The sequence below is a fragment of the Erythrolamprus reginae genome, chromosome 2 (genome assembly GCF_031021105.1).
Source record: "Erythrolamprus reginae isolate rEryReg1 chromosome 2, rEryReg1.hap1, whole genome shotgun sequence".
NCBI lineage: Eukaryota > Metazoa > Chordata > Lepidosauria > Squamata > Dipsadidae > Erythrolamprus > Erythrolamprus reginae.
In genome coordinates, this window is record NC_091951.1 from 265241416 (window position 1) to 265266902 (window position 25487).

The following is a 25487-nucleotide window of genomic DNA, read 5'->3' on the forward strand; positions in this document are numbered from 1 at the left end:
TGGTTGAAAGTAGCTATTCTGCTACCTTCTATTCTTTTGACAATATAAGTGGACTTTTACTGTCCAGCAAAAGCTATAATAAATGTAGACACTCCAATTATTTTGACAAGTTAGCTAGATGATGGTCACACACTATACATGTACTCAGGTACTGTATATGCCTATCTTCAGATAAGCTGATCCTCAAATTGTTAATCAAAATACCATGAAATGGTATACCATGGATAAGCTAACCCTCAATTTGTTTTGAATGGATTTTCACAACTGACTTATTTTTTTTAATGCTCTTTTGGTTAAAATTTAAAGGGTCTGTTTATTCATGGGTGGATTTACACACAAGTCTATACCTAGGTTCTTTTTTGGGTTGCATTGTTTGTCCCAATGCAAAAGAGGATTGATTATTTGGATAAATCCCTTTGTCACATTTGATTTTTGCACCTGGGAAACATCATAGCTCCCTTGATAAGTTGTCTGGTCTACACATTTCTGATTCTGTTCCTCTCACAAGTCACCAATCACCACATACTCTTCTTTTTGGTGAACTGAGAGATTCCTCCTCTTTGTGACAGAATAAACTACTTTTTTTCCTATCACTGGAATATTTGATGAAGAGCCTACTTCATATGCTTCCTTCCTTCCTTCCTTCCTTCCTTCCTTCCTTCCTTCCTTCCTTCCTTCCTTCCTGGGGAAAAATATGAAATTGGTTGTTCACTCCAGTGGCAGGGATACTTTTTTTTTTGTCCTCTGAGTTATACCTTGCCATTGGTCTTCCTCTAGGGCTCTATTTCTCGTGGTAGTTGTTTCTTCCTTGCTGCATTTAATTTGAATATAGACTTCTGCCTTTCAGAAAAATTACTCATTTTCATGGAGGAGACTTAAGAGTGGTTAGATGTGCCTCTAGATCAGGGGTGTCAAACTTACATTGCCACAGTAGCATCACATGACGTATTGGGACTAATACCTTCGCTAAACTGGGTGTGGGCATAGCCAGTCTGTGACACATTCAGTGTTTGGCAGTTCTGCTCTATACCTTCCACCTTCTCCTCTAGCAATCTAGCAATCTGATCAAGCCTACCCATGGATAACCTAAACCTTTTTTTTTAAGTTGACTTTGGCAGCTAAAATTCTTGGTTGTAGATGAGTACATGCAATATTCGGAATTTATCTATCTTGTTGCTAAATTAAAGCTTACTTTTCTACTCAACTGACTAATCATGAACAGGACAAATTCAAACCTCATTCTTAAGTGAACTCACTCAATAAGTGATGTACTATTGTAGCGACCTTAAATCAGAATTCCTTCACATTAGAATGCTAACAGAGAAAGAAGAAACATGTCCTTTCTTCACAGAGAGTTTCAAGAGTTCCTGGTTTATAGGTTTTAATTGAGCGTATGTGTGTGTAACACGCATGCATGCACACAAAGATATTGTTGAAAATGTACCACTGTTTATATATATGTCTCCACCATTTTTACTAGTCCAGTATCAATACTTACAGACCTGTTGAAGTTTCCAAACATCAGAACTTTCCTAATATTATTCATGAAATATTTTCCTTGACAACTCTTAGCTGAGCTATGAAAAGTTTTATATTTTTAATTATAACAATTTGTCTCTCTCCTAAATCTATTTTCTTTTTGTATCTTATAAGCTTATAAAAAGGAAAGCTGCATTATTAATCTCTTTGTAAGCTTCTTTTGGTTGAATGCCCCAAATGAAATGGGTTTAAATAATAATCACACCTGAAATTATCATCAGCCAACACTATATCCAATCTTCAGATAATGGAAGTGTTTTATTGTCTGCAAGATGCAGAATTAAGTAAATGTTCACTCATACACTTAGGATTGCAGATAAATTTCCTTTATCTTTATTTTTATATAAAAAAAGAAGTCAAATAGGATATTATAAAAAAGAGGAGAAAGAAATCACAATAAATTAAAATAACAAAAGGAGGGCAACCATCCAAGAAGAAAGGATAATAAAATCTAGGAGCAGCAACCGAAATAAGGGAGCAAATTTAAAGTACATTGTCTTTGCTAAAGGTGCTTTAAAAATGCTTACATCAAATAGCAGCATAGAAGAATCATAAATACAAGTGCACGCGTAGATCTTCATTTTATTAACCAAAACAGTAGTACTCATTGGATTCCATCTTGGGAAGTTTATGTAGAGGCTGTGAGTCATCTATGAGAGAAGAGTCACTGAACTGGTCCACATCTGAAGGAGTATGCTGGCCGGGGATATCATCTACCAAAGTGTCCAGGTAACTTCCCACCGATATCCCATCCAGTCCATCACTACAGTCTTGCAAGCTGTTGTAGCTGCCTCTCAAGGAAGTATCCTGGCTGCCCAACAAACTACAGAGGCTGCCACTCAAGCTGCTGCCCCTGCTGGTGATGGTTCCTTTTTCCTCAATGACCCACTTGATGGATTCAATGCTTTCATTGATGATCAGGAGCTGTCGCATTAGCTTGACATCAGTGGCTCTGAGGTCAACCTGCAACCACAAGGACAAGCAGCCTGTTAGACTATGATCAGCATGGAAAAGGATCACAAGGGAGTCCCCCTGGCTTTGTACTACTAGTATGCATAAAATATCAGATAGGATGCAAGATGTGACATGCTGAATTGTGCAAATTAGCCTGTTTTTGAGAAGAATACAGTGATCCCTCGATCTTCGCGATCTCGATCTTCGCGAAACGCTATATCGCGATTTTTCAGAAAATATTAATTAAAAAATACTCCACTCTTCTCTCTCTCTCTTTCTTCCTCTCTCTCACTCTCTTCCTTCCTTTCTCATCTCTTTCTTTCTTTCCTTCTCTCTCTTTCTCTATCTCTCCCCCTCTCGCTCTCCCTCTTTTTCTCACTTTCCCTCTCTCGTGCACCGAGCGGCGGGCAGGTGGGCAGGCAGGCGGCAGACAAGCGAGGTGGCGGACAAGTGGCGGGCAGGCGGGCAGGCAGGTGGCGGACAAGCGGCGGGCGGACAAGCGGTGGGCGGGCGGGCGGGCAGGCAGGCGGCGGACAAGCGGCGGGTGGACAAGCGGCGGGTGGGCGGGCAGGCAGGCGGCGGACAAGCGGACAAGTGGCGGGTGGGCAGGCAGGCGGCGGACAAGCAGCGGGCGGACAAGCGGCGGGCAGGCAGGCGGCGGACAAGCGGCGGGCGGACAAGCGGCGGACAAGCGGTGGGCGGACAAGCGGTGGGCGGACAAGCGGCGGGCGTGGCAGCAGCGAGGAGCCAAAGATCGGGGTTTCCCCTTTGCGTGGGCGGCAGGGAAACCCCGATCTTCGGCTCCTCGCTGCTGCGGCGCTGCCGAGCAGATCAGCTGCTGGGTGGCGGAAGGAACCTTCCCTGGGTCTTCCCAGGTGCGGAAGTAAAAACACCATCTGCGCATGCGCGGCCATGGAAAAAGGGCGCGCATGCGCAGATGGTGTTTTTACTTCCGCACCACTATATTGCGAAAAATCGAGTATCGCGAGGGGTCTTGGAACGTAACCCTCGCGATACTCGAGGGATCACTGTACTAGTTGAATTCTCATTAGCATGAACAAAATGAGGCCAATATTTCATGCTCATTTCATGAGCCTTTGGTTCCTCTATAGAAGAAGCTAAGTACACAACAATAACACACCCACACACCCACAGACATACATACATACATACATTTTTTCTGTAGTATTTTTTAAAATTCAGCAAAAACATGTGATATATATATATATATATATATATATATATATATAGTTAAAAATGCCCACTAAAAGCTGGACTGTGCACAAAAATGCACTCCATACATCTTCATTAGAGCTGAATGGGTTGGCAAGGACTAGCTTTGGCTTCCTTCCCTATTATTTATTAAGCTACCATGTTGTACAATGTAAACCTTGTATATGCTTATTTTGGAAGAAGGTCCCACTAGACTTACTGGACTTCAACATAGGCATAGTGATTAGGCTGCATTGCGTGTTTTACTGAACTGCCATACAGTGGCTGATTTTTGCACAGATTTTAAAAACAAAATCCTGAAAAATAGTCATTTTTGCTTAGGGAAATAGAGGTATTCTTACTGAGGCAAACAACTATGGTTAGATAATTTTACCTTGCTAGTCCTATCACATTACTTTTATTTCCTGTCAGTTTTGAGTTGGCATCTCCATCTCCTGGACTGATAATAGAACTCAAGAAAAGAAAGCCGCAGACTAATTCTCAAACATAATAATATCATTTTTTGCTTATGAGTAAAAGCACAGCTGGTAATAACCAAGTTGCTGAATCCTTATTAGATATTTTTCCATAAGTACCTTAAGATGATGATATGCACCCATCAGTAAAGTTTATATGCAGACAGACTTATAATATGTATGTGCATCAAGCATTTCTGGCTTTGTACTAGAGGTTGTTGGGGTATGGATGGGTATCAACAGGTTCAAACTCAACCCTGACAAGACGGAGTGGCTGTGGGTTCTGCCTCCCAAGGACAATTCCATCTGTCCGTCCATTACCCTGGGGGGATCACTGACCCCTTCAGAGAGGGTTCACAATTTGGGTGTCCTCCTCGATCTACAGCTAACATTGGAACAACATCTCTCGGCTGTTGCAAGGAGGGTGTTTGCACAGGTTCGCCTGGTGCACCAGTTGCGACCCTATTTGGACAGGGTCATTGCTCACAGTCACTCATGCCCTCATCACCTCAAGGTTCAATTACTGCAATACTCTCTACATAGGGCTGCCTTTGAAAAGTGTTTGGAAACTTCAGATCATGCAGAATGCGGCCGCAAGAGCTATCGTGGGATTTCCTAGATTTACCCACGTTTCGTCAACACTCAGTGGCCTGAACTGGTTGCTGATCAGTTTCTGGTCACAATTCAAAGTGCTGGTAATGACCTATAAAGCCCTACATGGCATTGGACCAGAATACCTTCGGAACCGCCTTCTGCCGCACTAATCCCAGCGACCGATAAGGTCCCACAGAGTTGGCCTTTTCTGGGCCCCATTGACTAAGCAATGTCGTCTGGCGGGCCCCAGGGGAAGAGCCTTCTCTGTGGCGGTCCCGACCCTCTGAAATCAGAATAAAACTTAACCATCTTTGACAGAGTGAGGGTCATCTGCAAGGTCTACTACATTCATACTTTAATTGAGCACTACACGTAGCATGCATCTGTGTGATACAAAATCCAATGAACATGAATTTTGGAGAAAATAGTAGATTGTCAGGAAATAGATTCCTCTTTCTTCTCAAACAATTAATTTTAGTTACTTTTCCAAAAATTAGCTGATCATTTGTTCATTTTAGCATAGTAAATATATATACAGTATTTACTATATCTACATATTTTCACTAATTAAAATAAACAGAGGGCTCTAATTAAAATAACAGACATTGAAAAACAGTAGATTTCAAATGAGAATATAGATATATACAGCACTATATTTATCTATATATCTCTACCTCTACCTCTGTCTCTCTCTTTCTCTTTCTCTCTATCTCTATCATCTATATCTGTCTTTCTGTCTTTCTGTCTATCTATCTATATCCTACAGCATCTCTGGACCCCTATATAACTGGATAATTGTGTTCCTGTCAAACAGGCAACAAGTGGTCAAAATAGGGAGCATCCAATCTAATCCCATTCCTGTTAAAAGTGGTGTACCCCAAGGCAGTGTACTAGGACCAACACTCTTTATACTCTATATAAATGATGTTTTCGATCACATTACAAGCAACTGCATTCTCTTCGCCGATGATGTAAAACTCTTCAACACTACTGACAACACTGGTACCTTCCAAAAAGACTTTGATTCTGTGTCATAATGGTCAACATCTGGCAACTCCAAATCTCAACTAACAAATGCTCTTCCTACACATTGGCAAAAAGAATCAGAACACAAAATACAAGCTGAATAAACAAGACCTTGCAGATGACCCTCACTCTGTCAAAGATCTTGGAATACTCATATCATACAATACTCCGGAGAAGGGCGACATACAAGTCTAATAAATAATAATAATATTTTTTAAAAAAATGACCTAAGTGCCAAAGTGTACTGCAACAACATCGCCAAAAAGGTTTACGTAGCTTCTTCTTTGGTAATATCACATTACTAACCAGAGCATACAAAACAGTCGCCAGACCAATCCTTGAATACAGCTCATCTGTTTGGAAGCCACACTGCATATCAGACATAAATACATTAGAAAGTGTCCAGAGATATTTTACTAGAAGAGCCCTCCACTCTTCTACTTGCAACAGAATACCTTTTGCAACCAGACTTGAAATCCTGGGTTTAGAACTACATTGTCTTTGGCACGGCTTAGCATAACTCATAAAATTATCTGCTACAATGTCCTACCTGTTAATGGCAACTTCAGCTTCAACCACAACAATACACGAGAATACAACAGATACAAACTCAAAGTGAACCACCCCAAATTTGACTGTAGAAAATACAACTTTAGCAAGAGAGTGGTTAATGCCTGGAACTCATTACCTGTGGTTTCGTCAATAAAACCCCAAAACTTTACCCTTAAACTGTTCACTATTTGACCTCACCCAATTCCTAAGAGGTCAGTAAAGGGCATGCATAAGCACACCAGCGTGCCTACCGTCCCTGTCCAATTGTTCTCTATTATCAGTAATGGCATGCAGGTATATGTCCATTTATATATGTGCATTTATATAAAATTAAGAGTTATCCTCTTTGTTACCCAGCTCACCCAGAGTCATCAACTTGGATGCAACAATCTCCCTAGATTTGGGCATTTTTCTGGATGGAGGATGAAATGGTAAAAATGATTAGGATATGTTGTGTAGCGTAGCCTTTTATCCACCACTCTTAAGCCTCCCCTTTTTTGATATATGAAAATAACATCTGCATTATTAGCTCACAATTAACTGGGGGGAAAATCCAGACTCTGAGGAAGTGAGTTCTTTATCTTGTTTTTGGCACATTTCCTTTTTTTGCATATAATTCTTTCCATGGTTGTTCTCCCCCACCCACCCAAAATCTCAGCTCTGTCCAAATGTACTGTTTTACACATTGCCATCTTTTTCAAATGGTTCCTCTGGTGCAGGGGTAAGTTATAACTTACCTCACTGCTGGTTTGTGAAATAGCCGGAGACAGGTTAATCGCAGACAGAACTTTATTTGCAGAACAAAGGAAGGTAACAGGATTCAAGAAACAAACTGGCAGTGACAGACCTTTTATAGTCCCAGCTGGCTGAGGTATCCCGTCTGAACAATGATTAACCAAGGCAACCAATAGGGCAGCTAGTCGGACTTCACCAATGATACCTGTCTCTAAGCAACCAACCCAGCTCTAATCTCTAGGCAGGGACATAACACTCCTCCCCCTTATGTTAGAACAATGTAATCTTCCAAGTAGGCGGGCCTACGGCAGTCCTGCCCTGAACGGCATGGAATGACTTCGTCCCAAGCCCCACCCTGTTGCGCTACCAGAGGAGAAGTGGCTGGCTCCAGGGCCCCGCCCCAGGACCCCACCCTGAACATTGGGGCCAGTGGGGCCTGGACAATTCCCAGAACGGCTGGAGCAGGTAAGTTAGGGGAAACCTCAGTGTCATCTGTCATGCCCACGGAGGGGGTGTAGTACCGTCAGCAAAAGGGCCCATAACATGGTGAGGATGGATCTGGTCAATATGCTGATGCCAACAACGGCCATCGGTGAGGCCGACCCCAAAGGACCGTGGCCCCAGTTCCCTGGCAATAGTTGCCAGTACCCACGCAGGGCCCTCGGTGTAGAATCGGACAAAAACAGGGGTTCCTAATGAAAAACCTTGAGGATAAGGTTCAGGCCATCGGGGCCCTTGGGCATATAACGGATAGAGCCTATCTAGGATGATACACAATTTACGGCCCATCAGTAACATCAGTATCTTTTGGGTGGCTGCGCAGGGCGTGGTATGTTGGATATCTTCTGCTGCCATGACTCCTGGGGCATCTTCTTCAGAGTGTCTTTAGTCATGTGCACCATGCATCCGGCCTGCCCATTGCTGGCCGGTTGCCAAGGGGATGTTAAAGCATGGCGTACTCTGGCCGCCGGCAGGTATAATTCAAAAAGCACCGAAGTAAACATTGTCAGAAACTAACAGGTCTGGGTAGCCATGGGTGGCAAACGGGGCATCCAAGGCATTGGTTATGGCCTGGGACATGGTGGACCACAGGTGGACAACTTCTAACCACCGCAAATGGACATCAACCACTATAAGGAACATCTGACCCATAAAGGGGCCTGCTAGGTCCAGGTGGACCAGAGCCCACAGTCCCATCGGCAGTTCCCAAGCCAGGGGTTCAGCGTGGGGTGGGGAGGGGCGGTTTTCCTGACATAACTGACAACCTGCTACCCGACGCTTGACATCCATCAAGAAGGCGGTGAAGGAGCTCGACCCCTTCTTTTAATACAGACATAACTGTGATATTTAATGCTATCTTATATTCTTTTATTCTTTGTTAATTGTTATCTTATATTGTCTTTTGTGTGTATGCTCTGTAAAATATAATAAAATTGTAATGTAATAAACCTGTAATGCCAACATTATAATCAGGTTAAAAACATATTAACAAATTCCCTAATGTTTATCTGGATTTTTTTTTTTTAAATCACAGCATTTTTTTGTGCCAACTCATAAATTATTGGTCAGTATCAAATGTATTTTAATGGAAACAAAAGCCCAATTATAGATTCCAATTAAATGAACATAGTTTAGTTACATTATTATTTATAAAGTCAAAGTCCATTTTTAAGGCATATCCACAATTAGATTATGTAAATGATAAAATGAACCAAACAAATTAAATCTCTTTGCAATCCCATTCACATAGTGAATGCAATAAATATAAAATTTGTTTTAATTTTGTAATTTAAATTAACTCATTTTAATTGATTAAACATTAATTATTCTCATTTGTTTGATTATTTTAAGGTTGACTGTGTAAATATATTTATATAACTGAAAAACGGAGTTCCCATTCTTTATATTTGGTTTTATTTATAGACAAGATATATAATCTTTAAGAATTTACAAAACTTTAGCATCTGCAGAAAAACTAAGGCAAAATGGAACATTTGTACCACATAGCAGTAAATGAATTTTCAGATACAATTTTCATGAGCCAAGTAAAGAAGTTAGTTGATTCATCAATAATACAACAGCATACTCTTGAAAAACACTTAAAGATAAATTGCAATTTAATTACTAGCACTTAGTTCTTAATACTTCATTAGAAGCCACAGAACACTGAAGACTTAACATGTGAAATAAGGCTACACACACACACACACACACACACACTAGTGCATTTCTTAGCATGATGGATATGTGCATAGCCTCACATTCCTTGATTGTCCCTCTCAATAGATTCATTAATCCATCCATCATATATTGGTTTGCAATTCAATCCTTGTTCTCTTCATATGAGTGAATTGCTTCAATTGTTCCTTCTTGTTCATTCATTCCATATGTATTCCACTTGCAACCATTTATTCCTTATAACTTCTGTTTTTATCCTATATATTTTGTAAAAATCCATGTGTAGATATCTGTAAAATGTTTCAAGAGAATTTGCTCAGGGGCTTTGAAGTAATTGCTACTGTTGGAAACGATTTCAGAAACAATCAAGGACTGATTCTATTAGTTAATGAACATGTATGTGCTTTGTTTTACTTATTCTAATTTTGGGACAGAATCCATTATCATAACTAAAGGCAACAAGCCACCTTAGGGAACACAAGGAAAGCCAGACCATGTAATGTAAACCTGTATTCCAATAGTTATTGGACACCTTATTGCCAAAGTTGTCTGGGACCAGGTTTCTCAACCTTAATTCTTTTAAGAGATGTGGACTTCAACTCCCAGAATTCTCCAGTCAGCATGAAGTCCATCTCTCTTAAAAGAGCCAAGGTTGAGAAACACTGGTTTGGATCATTCTTTTGGCCAGGGGTCCCCAAATTTGGTAACTTTAAGACTTGTGGATTTCATCTCCCAGAATTCTCCAGTCAGCATGAAGTCCATCTCTTTTAAAAGAGCCAAGGTTGAGAAACACTGGTTTGGATTATTCTTTTGGCCAGCCCCCCCCCCCCCCAAATTTTTTTTGGCAACTTTAAGACTTGTGGATTTCAACTCCCAGAATTCTCCAGCCAGCACAGATGGAGAGAATTTTGGGTGTTGCAGTCCACAAGTCTTAAAGTTGCCAACTTTGAAGACCTCTGCTTTTGGCTAACAGTAGGATTATGCACTTGACCTCTTTGCTTGTATGAACTGGTCTTGCTATCCAATTCCATCCCCTCCTATGGTCATTTCCCACTTTTTTTTTTTTTTGCCAAATCTGCTTGATTTATCTTATTTCTTCCACATTTCAGAAGCCCATTCTACCATGATATATTCGCTATTGGCATAGATCACAACAGCAAAAGAATGCAACTGTCTCATGTCTCTGTATACAGGAAGAAAAGCAATGCTGATGTAGATATTTTCCCATTCTCTCTCACACACTTTTTTTCAAAGGCTTCTCCTGCATCTTTCTACAAAGCCAGAAGCATCATTAGCAACAAACACATTTTATGATCTAGCAACCCCTTTGATTAGGAGCTCAAGTATAAGATTAAGATTGTGATCTTCAGCATGGCTGATTAAGATAAGTAAGGACTTATTGTGTTATGAATATTAGTGATAAATAGAAGATAGTATAAGCAGGAATTGATTCTATCTTGAATGAATTTGTATTGTAATACAATAACAGCCAAAGGTTAGGACATTAAAAATATGTAATATGACATTGAAATAGATGTGCCACAATGAAAGAATATTATTGAACCTCAAAATTAGTACTTTTTCCATTTCACGAATACAGGAATGGATCCATTTCAAGTAGAATGGGACTCTCACATCTATCCCGAGTTTCTAGATGACTAGGCAAATATTGATAAATAAATGAGAGGGAAGTCTATAGTTTATGTGGTCCACATTTCTCATTAGAAGAAAGCAAATTGTGATTATAACATTCCTACCACAAACTTACTGCTCTGAAAAAACAAATGTAAACATTTAGGTCAATGCCCACAGATAATGGAGCAGTGAGGAAAATTGAAAAATTTTAGAACAGATGCTTCATATTGAACAAGACTGAAAGTCAGGGGAGAGAATTTGAAAACATATATTATCAGAGGAGAAAAAGAAGGAGAAAGATGAATATCTTGATACTGCCCATTCTTTGTAATAAAAAAGAGAGATAGCTATAGATATAAATTTACACAGTCTCTAGTCTATAATGTATGATTGATAACATATTAACAGTGAAGAAAACCTTTCTTGTTTGTACTTTGATTTAGGTAGGTACATGAGGATCGTGAGTTATCAGTTCATCTTCAACTAATTGGTTCATAGCTTGATCTTTTGGGTTTTTAATCAGAGAACATTGGGTCGGGAGAAATCTTACAAGTAAGATTTTAAGATATATGTTTTTAAAGGCACACTACCCTTTCCTAACTTGTCCCCTTTCAAAGAAGTGGTTGGAGGTAATGGGAGTTGCAGGATAGCCCATTTAGCACCCTAAGCTGAATGCAACATTTCACTGGCCTGGACTACATTTGGAAACTAAACAGGGCTGGACTTCTTTAGAATTTGGAATGGAAGATCATCAGGCAATCTAGGTTTATAGGATGGATTGGATTATTTTAAAAAATAATAATAATCCCAAAACATCTTGAATTCAATATCCTGGATGTAAATAAATTCTGTATTAATGCTGAAAAAAACTATATGGTAAGTTCATGAAGTGATCAGGAACTGGGATTTAGGTGAAGAACTCCCTTTTTTTAGAAAAGTCAGAGTGCCAGTTTGGGAGTGGTAGATGTAATGTACACTAGTAGGGAGGCTTATTTCTAGAACATGTGACTCAGCAGCACCTACTAATCTTGTATGAGCTTGAAAGCTAAATTAAACTGGGCTTGGTTAGTAGATGGATGGGAAATTACCAGGCTACAAGTCACAATAACCTTGAAGTATATAAGGACATATCATTTGTATAGGGTTGGCCTACAAAATCACCACATCTTGAATTCAACTTGGTGACTTGAATGTACTCACAGTACATAAGAGGAATCACTAGGAAAATGTTGAACTTAAAAAACATTTTGAAAGCTTCTGGGAAGTTAACAGCTTGGTTGCTGAAGAACCAGCTCTATGTCTATGGAGATTCTCAGTCATCCAGGTCATGGTTGTTCCAATGGTGCTTTTTCAAGAGGCAACTGGAAAATCAGAATGTCCAATTGCCTCTTGAAAAGGCACCTTTGGGTTAATACAGCTCTATTTTCCTGTTGCACAATATGGTGAGATATCTAGCCATAAAATAATAGAGTCTTTTCTGTACACGACGTGGTAGCTTCTCAGCATCCTCATTCCTGTATATAAGTAAGTGGCATTTACAGATGCAGGTATACTATTCCATAACATCTGTATAAATTGTATATCTATCAGCATGGATGTCATATGTATTCTGGTATTGATATACATACCTGTACAGGGCTTTTGAGATCTGATACCGAGAGTACTAAACTGTAACCTAAGTGCTATATTAGCATCACATGTTGGCAAAGTAATAATTACATCAACTGTATTCAAATCAGTTGTTCTATTGCAGAGGTAGGGTGCCTCTGGATCTTCAAAAATAGTTGAGTAGCAAATACCTACAGCTTATCCTATATCAGTGGTTCTCAACCTGGGGGTCGGGACCTCTTTGGACGTCAAACAACTGTTTCACAGGGGTTGCTTAAGACCTTCAGAAAAGACAAATTTCCCATGCTGTTAGGAACTAAAGCTTCTATTCTGGAGCCTTGGAATATATTTTTACAATCTGACCAATCAGGCGTTTACAGTGGGGGTGTCCCTCTAACCTTCCTGCCAATCAGCTTAAAGCTCTGTTGGGAGAATTGGTGCTAGACGTAGGAGGTCACCACAACATGAGGATCTGTATTAAGCGGTCACGGCATTAGAAAGGTTGAGAACCACTCCCCTATATGATCTTTGGTTAGGAAACAATGGAATCATAGTGACTATGAGAAGTATGCTTCAGATGTCTTCAGCTTCTGATTGACAGATATCTTGGCTGTCTGCTTAGATATTGGATGGACAAGCAATGGTGCATGTAAATTCAGACATCCCAATTCCCCCCCCCCCCAACTAAGGGGCGCTTTTCTACCTATTCCCATTTCATCTTATTGATATTCACAGGTAAAAAATGTTGTTTGGCAGAATAGATGTTAGGCCTCTGGTTGAGTTACACTATAACATGAAAAAAGTTGTATGTGATAAGTTCACTTGAGAGGTATCACTGTCCTCTTCCTGGAAATTCCTGGCAGCCAACTGGTATAAAAATAACGTCCTTAATATTATCCATCCAAGTTTAAATCCTTTTTCTTTAAATTCAGTTATCAACGTGGCCAAATGCATTGTTGACAGATTTTCTAAAATGCTTGTCTGTACTAAAGACCATGTTAAATAGTAACCACTTACATTCAGTGTTTCTAAATATTAGTTTCCTTGGTGTGGATTGAAAATGTGTAACTTGACAGCAACAAACATACAAGACCTCATCTCAGGAATTTGTAAAATAAGCTGCTCATTACATTGTTTGGGGCTTAACTTGCTGGTACATGAAGACCAAAACTATCCTTTTCTTTTCCTTGAATAAATAGCAATTAAAGCATGTAGAGGAAATGTTCCTATATCCAGCAAATGCATAATTGCTGGCTGTGTACTATTAAGTGCACTTTCCCAAAGAGAGCTTTTTTAGATATAAAAACAGATAGTGGAGATTTTTAAAGGGAGATGAGAACAATAATATTTGCTCTGATATATTTACACTTAACAGTTATTGTTCTCATCAAGATATATTCACTAAGTGTTCAAATTGTACGGCATATAATGGGATAGCTAGTTGTACATGACTGGCATAAAACCGGGTGCCTTAAAAATAATTACGCATGATTTTATGCTGAGCTCAGAAAATTGATTTCCTTAGAAAAAGAGAAGCAATATGAGAATTATAGGTTGAAGCGGTTCTATGAGCCTGAGTATAGCTGGGCAAGGAATATATATATATACATAAAGAACATTAACTAAGTAATTAAATTGCTTTCAAAGCCTTCAATGTCAACAGGCAAATAGAAGCTTGCTACTTAAGATTTTTATCAACCCTTCTTGTGTATATTCCCCAGCCATAGAATTATTATTGGTTAATATTATTCCTGAGGTCTTTTTCATAGTAGCATCCTGATTGTGAAACTCCCTCCCTTAGATGAAGTTGCCTCTTTTATGTGCTTTAGAGAGCAAACACTGCTTTGCTTTGTTAGACTTCTATTTTAACAATGCCCCAAGACTGTTTATCTTATTCTATGAGGCATTAGATTGTACGCTAGTGTATTGCAAATGGAAGAGAATATATGTAGCTCAGGGTTGAGTCTTTGATGCTCTCTGAGTTGGTTGTTTGGTTTCATTACCCCACTAGGTATCATAGTGCACCGATGATGTTCCTTAGTTCGAACATCATCAGTGCACTTAATGAAATGTCTGCAAGCACACAAACAATCTCTTTTCTATTGTGTTAAATTGATCAATGTATTGATCAATTTTGGGAGCCCTTAGGTTGGCAATCCTTATTTTATCTTGTCAAGCTGGCTACATCTAATAATTTGAAATCAGGTGCTCTGGGGCACTGTGGAAAAACCAAAGTAGTGTCTGGCTTTCCACTCTTTCTACCATAAACTTTACGTCTAGAGATATTGGAAGGTGAGTAGGATGAACTGTTGCACACATGCGAGAACATGAACAAGAGGAGACTCAAATTCACACTGCAATAAACAAGACCATGCATTCAATTTACTATGATTGTTGGCTGACAATGGATAAAAATAGCCAGAGAAATGATTGAAGCCTAGGAAACAGACCTTTTGTCAGTCAACAAGAGTGATGATTTACCACCAAGTTATCAGGTACTTTAGGAGCTGAGGATGCAGTGGCACAGGGAAACAACAATTAACAACTTAATAGCCAGCCATTAACTCCCTATTTAACAACTAAAAGCTACATATAACCAGGCACCATAATATATAATGCATAAAATAACACAGTGCACATATTCTGGAGAGAGGGAGAATTTCCCTGATTATGGGCTCCAGCATGAGTCCATAAGCAAGGAAGACTAAACCTCTGACTCATATTTGATCCTGTTGCACACATGTCTAGGATGATTGTGTTCCAGCAACTATTTGGGAGTGGTGAGTGCTCTTCACAATCCTACTATATATCTTCTTAAGATAAAGACTTCAAAGAAAGCTAAAAATGTCAGGGAGCAAAGTAAAATGACTTGAGAAGGCCAATTGCTATGCTGTGATAGTAGCCACTTATCTTCTTTTAGTCTCTGATTCCTTTGTATGCTAAGCTGAAGAGAACTGGAGGGGAAGTATCAATGGAACCAGAAAATTGTTATCGTCAAAAGAACTCAAATTTCTTTGTAAGAGAACTATTAGCAGAAGTATCTGAATTAGTCAGCAAGTGCTTATTCTATGAGGTAGGTGGAAAGGTTCTTTTGGAGAGGATAATCTTAACATCCAGGCTATCAAAAATTTCTATAAGGGCCAGTGCAAAGGCCTGTGATAGAAGATATTCACAATGTACTTGATCATTCCACTGGGAAGGTATGTTTCTCAAGGCTTTGAAACAATCATCAGAACATCTTTGAATATTTCACTAACAAAACGAGAAAACTAATTTCGAAGTAAAACTTATTTTAATAATATTCCTTAATATTTCCTTGCATTTAAGATGTTGACTATAAATCTTAATTGGATACATCAGCTTGCATATGATGATTGATTTCATCAATATCTAGCATGAGGCCCTCAGCCAGGATTCATATCTGAGTATGGGACAGAAACGGCACTGGTTACATTTTTAGATGACCTCTGGCACAGGTGGGATGGGTGTACCTAATCCGTCCTTGCCCTACTTGACTTCTTGGGGGCTTTCAGTACCATCAACCATAGTATCCTTCTGGATTGATTCAGAGAATTGGGGGTGAATGGCATGATATTGTTCACCTCCTTCTTCCAACTGGTGTTGATCAGGCAAGAGAGCTTCCACTTTCAGCTCCCGTAAGGGGTGTTACAGGGTTAGTTGCTTCCTCCTCTCCTCTTTAACATCTACATGAGGCCCTGGGTAAGCTCATCTGTCACCTGGCAGTGAGGTGTCATCAGTATGCTGATAATAATAATGTATCTTCACTCAGGTCAATTTAAATGATGTCCTGAATATTTTGTCCTAGTGCAGGCATGTCAAACTGCTGGGCCCTGGGCCAGATGCGCCAGGCACAGGCCATGCCCACCCCGGCTCCGTGAATGGGGAAAACATCATGAAACATCATGTGATTGCAACGTGACATGGCAAATTTGACACCTGTATCTAGTGTCCAGAGGTTGTCAAAGTCTGGATGGGGAACAACAGGCTTTAGCTGAACTCTGAGAAGTGAATGGCTTGGGATTGTAGGCCTACAGACTCCAGGGCTTTGCCATCTTTGGTTTTGTATGGGATTGTACTACCCCAGATAGACCCAGTTCATCCCAGAGGGTCTTTCTAGACTCATAACTCCTTTTCAAGGAGCAGGTAGTAGCCTTGGCTAACACAGCGTTTGCACATCTTTATCTGGTACACTGATTGTGCTCTGTCCTGCATCAGCAATGTTGTTTACAATTGCTAATACCCTGGTCACCTACATATTGAATGATTACAATAAACTCAACATGCAATGTTCTCTACATGGGGCTATCTTTGAAGAGTTTTCGGAATCTGTTTGGCTGGTTTTTAACTATGGAGATTTTTAGTTGTCATTTTATATAGATTTCTATTATGTGTTTATTATTTGTTATGAGCCACCCTGAGTCTCAGGAGAAGGGCGGCATAGAAATCAAATTAATAAAACAAACAAACAAATAAACAAACATAGGGTTGCCAGTGAAGAGTATCCAGAAGCTTTAGCCAATACACAATGTACAGATGTTATCTATACATATTTCACTTCTATTCCACAAACTGCATTAGCTGCAGGGTTTTTTTTCAAGTCCAATTCAAGGTGCAGGTTTTAATTTTTAAAGCTGTTCATGGCATGAAACTAGGTTATCTGAAGAACTACTGCTTTTCAACCCACCCCACTAGAGCTTATAAAATAAACATTATGTAGGTACCATTGCATAGGGACATTAATTTGATGGGTCCTATGAAACATGTTTTTCTACCTGTTAATGGCACCTGCCTTATGGAACATTCTTCCCCTCAAAATTAGATTAGTTCCATCCTTTTCTTGATAATCTGTAAAGCACTGAAGCCTTGGCTGTTGTCAAACCTGCAGCTCCCTGGTGATTTGATTTAAATGACTCAGATGGCTCCATTGTTCAGGTGGCCATTTTAAATCTCCCCTTCTTGTGGTTTCTATCTTCATTATTATCATAAATAATAACATGGTTTTTCATACTGTGTATTTTTTTTGGAGGGGTATTTTTTGGTGTTTTTAAAAATTATTATTCACCACTCAGAGTCATCGAGAGGTTAGGTCAGTGATGGTGAACCTTTTTTTTCTCAGGTGCCGAAACAGCATGCACGCACACTATTGTGCATGCGTGAGTGCCACCACTCATATTTCAATGCCTGGGGAGGGCAAAAACAGCTTTCCTGCCCCCCCCCGAGGCCCCGTGGAGGCTGGAAAGACCTGTTTCCAAACTTCTGGTGGGCCCAGTAGGCTCATGTTTCATCTCTTCGGGCTCCAAAGGCTTCCCTGGAACCAAAGGAGGGTAAAAATGCCCTCCTTCATGCCCCCAGAGGCTCTCTGGAAGCCAAACCGCCCTCCCAGAATCTCTGTGTGAGCCAAAAATCAGTTGGCCAGCACACACATGCATGTTGGAGCTGAGCTAGGGCAAAGGCTCGCATGCCAGCAGATATGGCTCTGCGTGCTACCTGTGGTCCCCGTGCCAGAGGTTCGCCATCACTGGGGTAAGTTATATAAATCTGATAAATGAACTAAAGGAGACTTGATTTTTTCAGTATTTAGTTGCAGTGAGATCTGGGAATCTAGTTTCATAAAAAGAAGGGGATGGAAGTGGTAGTAAGGCCTTTCATTGCCTTTTCACAAAAGTTGTATACTTTGTGAATTTTCATCCAAAGTTTTTCTGGTGTGTTTTCCCAGCTGTTTCAGTTTGAGATCTGAGAGAATATCTGCCAACATCTCTTCATTATTGGACAAGCTATTTGTATAGCTAGAATATGGTGGCAACAAAAACTGAATCCCAGAAAACTTGACAAAACACCTTCTAATTGTTCTGGAAATCCTGGCATTGAAAAAGCACCACAACATGTGGTGGACAACCTCATGCTGTATTCCCTTGGGATAATCTGTAGGAGGATGCTTGTCAACAAAGGTGGGGCTGAAACACATGGATGAGACCAACTATTGTCTCTTTTTCAAATATTCATTTTTTATGTCATTCATGTCATCTTTTTTTTTCTTTCTCCCAATGTAGAAGGCTGGGTAAAAAATATCCCTGTAATGTGAATGGGTGGCTTTTAAATAAGCTCCGGGGATGCATGAAATTAATTTTAGGGCAGCTAGAAGCTCTGTGGCCTGAAATTGTTCATTTCTTGCAGTAAGAGCATACAATTTCCATTTCAAGTGTGACATATAACACAAGACTCTATTGAAGAAGGAAGAAATGGACAATTGTCCTGGGCTCTATACATGGAAGAGGCCCTATTGAAAAGATATGTCAGCTAATGGATTGGTTAACTGGATTTGTATTTTTCAAGAAAAAAAATATACATAGTTCTGATTAAACTACAGGATGATGAGTCCTTGTTGCTCTCTGAGCTTGGGTTGTTTGCTTGCAGATATTTCATTACCCAACTTGGTAACACCCTAAACACTAATGATATTATTTAGTTGGGTAATTAAACTTCTGCAAGCATCAGGCATTCTATTATGTTTCACATTGACTAATCGATTGAAATATGTGGTTCCTTCCCCAAACCCCAAAAACTTTAACCTTAGATTGTCTACAGTTGACCTCTCCCCATTTCTAAGAGGTCTGTAAGGGGCATGCATAAGCACACCACTGTGCCTACCATCCCTGTCCTACTGTCCTACTGTATTCTTTTATTGTTACTTTTTACTTATGTTTATACAAACTATTACTATCCTATGCATGTTTGAAAAATAAATAAATAAATAAATAAATAATGAGAATTTTTCTGTCAGTGAGAACAATTAATCAATGGAACTGCCTGCCTCCAGAAGTTGTGAATGCTCCAACGCTGGAGGTTTTTAAAGGGGATGTTGGATAACCACTTGTCAGGGGTAGTGTAGGGTTTCCTGTCTAAGCAGGGAGTAGAAGACCTCCAAGGTCCCTTCCAACTCTGTTATTCTGAATCTTCTTAATCTAAATATACTTTCAAATCTTACTTCAGATATTGCACTTCCCTACAAACTCCTATTTATTGGATTTGTTAGAAAAAATTAAAGAAGAAAAAAAATCAAACAGGGAAGCAAGAAACAATGAGAAGAAAGTTGATCACAGAGATCTCAAATCAACATAACGGTCCTGGTCTTTCAGAATCTAAAAAGCAATTTAGCCCCAACATCTAAAAACAAGGGGTCATTAAGGTGATTTAGTCAATCTTACTATTTCTGATAAATGCTCAAATTAAGTATATCTGAAAAATATATGTCCACTGATCTAGAGTCTTTGGTGTGTGTATGTAAAGGCCAATAGTGCAAAGGGAAACTCAGTCCTTTCTTAAGTAACAGCTATAAAATAGTAATATGGAACAGCTCAAACTTTACTCAAATTCAAATTAACAGATTAACAGAGTTGGAAGGGACTTTGTAGGTCCTGTAGTCCAACGCCCCCCCCCCCCCCCAAAAGGAGTCCCTACACCATTTCCAACAAATGGCAGTCCAATTTCCTCTTGAAAGTTTCAAGTGTTGGAGCTCTCACAACCTCCACAGGCAAACCATTCCACTGGTTGATCGCTCTTACTGTCAGAAAGTTTTTCCTTATTTCTAGGTTGAATCTCTCCTTGGTCAGTTTCCATCCATTATTCCTTGTCTGGCTTTCTGGTGCCTTGGAAAATAGCCTGACTCCCTCCTCTCTGTAGCAGCCCCTCAAGTATTATTATTATTGGTTAGCATTGTACAGTATAACTTCTGTAAATATGAACTTTTGTATATTTTCCAAAAAGAATATATCTGGGAACCATGTCTAATGCTGGTTTCTGCTTCTCTGGCACTGTCATTTGACAATTATGATGGCATGTCAGGATAAAGAACAGCAGCTGCTGAATGTGTCTTTAGCCTAGAACAGGTGCTTCAGATATAGACTTTAGGTGCTCTTTTTAGCAAAACATGGACAAACAAATTTACCAACATAGTAATTCTGAATTATATGAACAAGGAGTGATAGCCTGGCTAAACCACATGCATGGAACATCATTAATTTCTCTTTTTTTGGCATCTAAACTATAGGTCATGGGTGGGTGAGTTTCAGCACACACAATTTCATTTTTCATTCTTTGTAAAAAGGGCAAAGGAGATCAGAAGAGTGGCCTAACTGATGCTGTTTGGATGGACATGATGGTCAGCAACTAATTTAATAAAGGACTGGTCAGAGCAGGACAAGGCTCTAAGTTAATTTACCTTTTGTAGCTAGTATTTTCTTTTCTTTCAATGATTGCTATTGCTACCTGTAATTTTTAGAGTTTGCTGAACTTGATAGTGGAGACTGATCAGGAATCCCCACCTAAAATTCATAATTATTATCAATGAGGACTGCATAGCACCATTATGTGGTTGGTTACTTTGAATCTCATGGGGAAAAAAGTGGGACTGTACTTCTTGAATAGTTCTGAATAAATATATACTTTGGTTCAAAACAATACTACGTGAAATGAATTATTAGTGCAAGACAATGTTTTTTGCTTTGTGGATAAAGTTTGCATGTTTGTTTGCATGTTTTTTGCTTTGTGGATAAAGTTAAAAGGAGAAGATGTGCTTCTAATGGGTAGTCTAAGATTGCATATTGCAATTCTATTTTTCATAACAAAAGTATCATGGAATACTAAAATCAATATATTAAATTAGGGTTCTATAGAGTTAAGATTACGAACAATACACTTAGTACAATGATCGATTGATAGAGATTGATTATAGTAAAGTTCCTGGGTTTAGGAGCCCTAGGATGCATGTGGCTTTAGTGGGTCAGTCGCACATACTATGCATGTGCCCAGTGGCATCTTTCCTTACAGTAACATAAAAATGTTCTAGGAACTAGCCATGGTCCTGAGAAGAAATGTGGGATTAAATCAGGGTACAAGTCAAAGCTTTGAAAGAATCCCAAGGAATGGAGTGGTGATTGAGTTGAATCCAGCATTAAGGAGAGAAACAACTGAATTCCAAGTAAAGATGATTCCAGGCCTTCAGATGGGAAATGTTTAATTTATCAAAATAAGCCTTTTGTATTTGTAGCCTCCTGATCAGAAATGTCCAAATACTAGGAAGTATTCCTTCTTTTCAAATTATTATTATTATTTTTTTAAAAGACACTGTTCTATTAATTACAGTGGGCACAGCACATTAGTGGATACTAAGAAAGACAGAGTTCAGAAGTTGTAATTTTACTCCAGGAACCTATAACATTCAAGAGAAATTGAACCCCCACACATGCACACACTCACAATTGGGTTACAGCCCACCTTCCAACTTAGAGCAAGACTGGATACATGGTAGTAAGAAGAAAATGTGCTGCGGATCCACAATGAAACAACATGTCCATTAAACTACATTTTGACTTCTGCCCATCATTTACTGGACTATTTGGGGGGACAGGTAATTTCCCATCCTTCCTGAGGAAAAAAGACTACTAAGGAAACTCTGCAAAAACATACCTTCAGAGGAATCAAGGAAGGAAGGAGACATACAATAAAAGTATCTCAAGGAAGGTTCCTTGTTTTGAAAGCTGGGTCTCAGGCAGACCATTTCCCACTTAATTCCAGGATCCCAAGGGGGCAAGCAAAATTCTGCCTTTCCGCCAGGCATTTGTACCACATTCAGAAACACTCTATTTATTTCACCGGCATTTCAAATCAGAACAGAGGCACCCAGACCCAGACACACACAGAGACACACAGACAAGACAGACAGACACCCCTGCCCTCGTTTAAACGGCCCTAATCACCTCTGGGCCCATCTGGCTTCCTTGGCCTCCCTCCAAAGTTTATTCCCGCTCTCTGTTTCTCACAGCGAAGGGGGCGCCTCAGAAAACGCTAGCCAAACCCACGAGCGGCGCTCCAAAGGGAGCAGTAGCGCACAGTGGTCAGATCCGGCGCCGCTGCCTCGTTATTGGCGGCTGGCGCGCGCGTGTGTTTGTGTGTGTGTGGGGGGGGGGGGAAGATACCCACCATTTCTTGCCTGAGGAGATGAAGTTTGGTCTCCAGTCTTTCCAGCGCGCTGGAGCTGCCGCCGCCGCCGAGTATGGCGGCTCGGGGGGCTCGAGCAGCGGTGAAGCCGGCGACTCCAGGCCCTCCGTCTTTTTCCCTGTCGCGGGTGGCGCCGGCGGTCTCCTCCCCGCGCAAGGAACGCGCGAGGCTCTCGGGGACTTTGCGCCCCAGCTTGAGCTCGACGTCCCGCAAGTCGGGCAGGGCGCAATCTTCCATGGCTTTTTTGGGGAGGGAGGGGGCGAAGGCGGCTTTTCGGATTAAGGGAAACAAGCGACAGCGGAGGGAGAGGAGGGGAAAGGGGGGGGAAGGGAAGGGGTTTGCCGGGGAAGAGCTAAGCCTTCAGCCGCGCCGCCCGACACTCGGCGACCTTCCCATGTCCGTCCCGCTGGGGTTGTAATCCACCCCGGCCGCGACTGTCAAGAGGTGGAGCGGGGGTGGTGGTGGACGGGAGCGAGCGGCCAGGTGACTCGCCGTAGGAGGCAGCCCGAGCGGTGGCCTTGGCCGCTTTCCGGCAAGCAGCATTATTTGGCTTGCAAACCCCAGCCCCTGGGTTGCACCGGCGGCGGGCGGGCGGGCGGGGAGAGGGCGGTTACGAAAAGCGGGCACACTCAAATGGAACCTGCGGGGCGTTGTTGTTGTTCTTTCATTCGGGCTATTCCGATCGCCTCGGAAGGCGGCCTCGGCCTCGCTTAGCAGCGGCGGAGAATGGCAATAGCAGCAGCGCTTAGACATTGCGCATTGCTTTTTACAGCCCGCTCTAAACTGTTTACAGAGTCGGCCTATTGTCCCCAGCAATCTGAGTCCACATTTTACCCATCTCGAAAGGATGGAGGGCTTGGGTCAACCTTGAGCCTGGTGGGATTCGAACTGCCAAATTAGTCAGTCAACAGAAGTGGTTTATTTATTTATTTATTGCATTTATATGCCACTCACTCAGAAACGGACTGGAGCGGCAGTTTCCAGGACTGCATTTCTAACCACTGGGCCACCATAGAGAAGAGGGCAAAAGGAATGTCTTAGGTTTTAATTTCTTTCCCCCCACACCCCCTTTACTCCAAGTACTCTTTACAACAGTTCATTTAGGGCAGTGTTTCTCAAATAGTGGGGTGCAGAGTGATGCAAGGGGGGGTGCATTACCCTGGGAAATGTGTTTTTTGTTTTGCTGCAAGGAGTAGTTTTTTGCACCAAATAACAACACACAGCACAGAGAAGGAGATATGAAGTGCAGATAACAAACTTTTAAGAGACACCATGGAAAAATATTTAACAGGGATGAAAAGAAAGGAGGAGAGAGATGGAGATAATGAGACAAACATTAAGTCTCCTGAAAGTTAAGACAAGTAGATATGATGAAGCATATGTAGTGCTTGGTTTTACTATTTTGGGGAGAAGCTTCTGCCACACAGCTCCCAATGACTGATAAAGGCCCACAGGGCTGGCCTTCCATAGGTCCTGTTGGCTAAGTAGTGCCAGTTGGTGGGACTATGGGGGAAGGCCTTCTCTGTGGCGGCACCAGCTCCCTGGAACCAGTTACCTCCTGAGATCCGTACTGCTTCTACCCTACTGGTTTTCTGGAAAGCCTTAAAGACCTGGCTCTGCCAGCAGGCCTGGGGCTGTTGATCAAATGACACATCTTCCAGATCCAGCTGAAAAACATATGCATGATTTTATTAAGGGGTTTTAAATTGTCTTTTAAATTGTCTCTTTTTAAGATATTCTTTCTTGTTTTAAGCCGCTCAGGTTCCTACGGGAGTTGGGCAGCATATTGAAGGAAGGAAGGAAGGAAGGAAGGAAGGAAGGAAGGAAGGAAGGAAGGAAGGAAGGAGGGAGACGAGGAAAGACCGGTATGTTTACTGTGTCTAAAAATGTTAGCAGCAGACAGCATGAAGGCAAATAAATTAAGGTGTCACTTAAACACATACATCACATTGTTAAACCATTTGAGATTTTTCAGCAAAAACCTGCTGAATATTACAAACAATCCTCCCAGTGGAAAGTTGGGTGTTTATGTGAAATATTTACTTCTTCCTGGGGGAGGTGTGTGTGTGTAACAGAAAATAATTGAAAAGCACTGATTTAGGGGCAGTTCAAACAATGGCACTGAAAAAAGTGTCAGCCATTTTTCACATCTACGACCAATTGTCCTGTGTTCTGGGGTCATGTGATCATCTTTTGTGACTTTCTAACAAGCAAACCAATGGGGAAGCCAGGTTCACTTAACAATCTTACTAACTTAACCGCAGTGATTTGCTTAACAACCGTTGGAAGAGAGACCGTAAAATGGGATAAAACTCACTTAACAAATATCTTGTTTAGCAACAGATATTTTGGGCTCGTTTGTGGTTGTAAGTCAAGGACTACCTGTAGTCTTGTTTTAATACTAATGTCAGTGCCTTGGATTAAGGGAGGGATGTCCAACCGTGGCAAATTTGAGACTTGTAGACTTTAAGTCCCAGAAATCCCCAGCCAGCCATTTCCCTGTGTGGAATGGGGAATTCTGGGACTTGAAGTCCACAAGTCTTAAAAGTTGCCAAGGTGAGACAGCCCTGGTTGCACATCTGTTCAGAATGCATTTGTAACAAACATTTTGCAGTTTGAGGCAAATTTCTTTTTGGACAGGTAGCTGAATTGAGTTGTCTCCCATATTTTACACCCCTGCAGCAGAAGTGTCAGTCCTTTTACTCGCCTGCCTGGAGAAGAGGCCTGTTCCCTTATTTTAAGTTAAGCTGTAGCTACATTGTGCCAACTGTAAGTTTAATCTATTGTATCTTCAATGACAATAATCAATAAAGTACATTCCTTTTCCGTTGCATCTCCAGGGAGAGTTTTTTCCCTTGAGTAGCAAACTGTATATCTGCTCTGTACTTTAAGGAGGCACAACTGGAGCTTGCAACAAAATTTGGCTGTGTAAAAGGCACCTGGTTGATGTTTTGACCCACT

General features: G+C 40.8%; 1 protein-coding gene across 1 annotated transcript; it reads right to left on the minus strand.

Annotated features, from left to right (window-relative positions):
* Window positions 1-1771: 1771 nt before the first annotated feature.
* On the minus strand, window positions 1772-23098 carry LURAP1L (leucine rich adaptor protein 1 like). Its single transcript, XM_070736261.1, has 2 exons — window positions 22509-23098; window positions 1772-2502 (listed from the first exon to the last, which is right to left on the minus strand). Exons 1-2 carry the CDS (start codon window positions 22761-22763, stop codon window positions 2125-2127), a joined length of 633 nt encoding a protein of 210 aa, XP_070592362.1. The 5' UTR covers window positions 22764-23098; the 3' UTR covers window positions 1772-2124.
* Between the last annotated feature and the right edge of the window lie 2389 nt (window positions 23099-25487).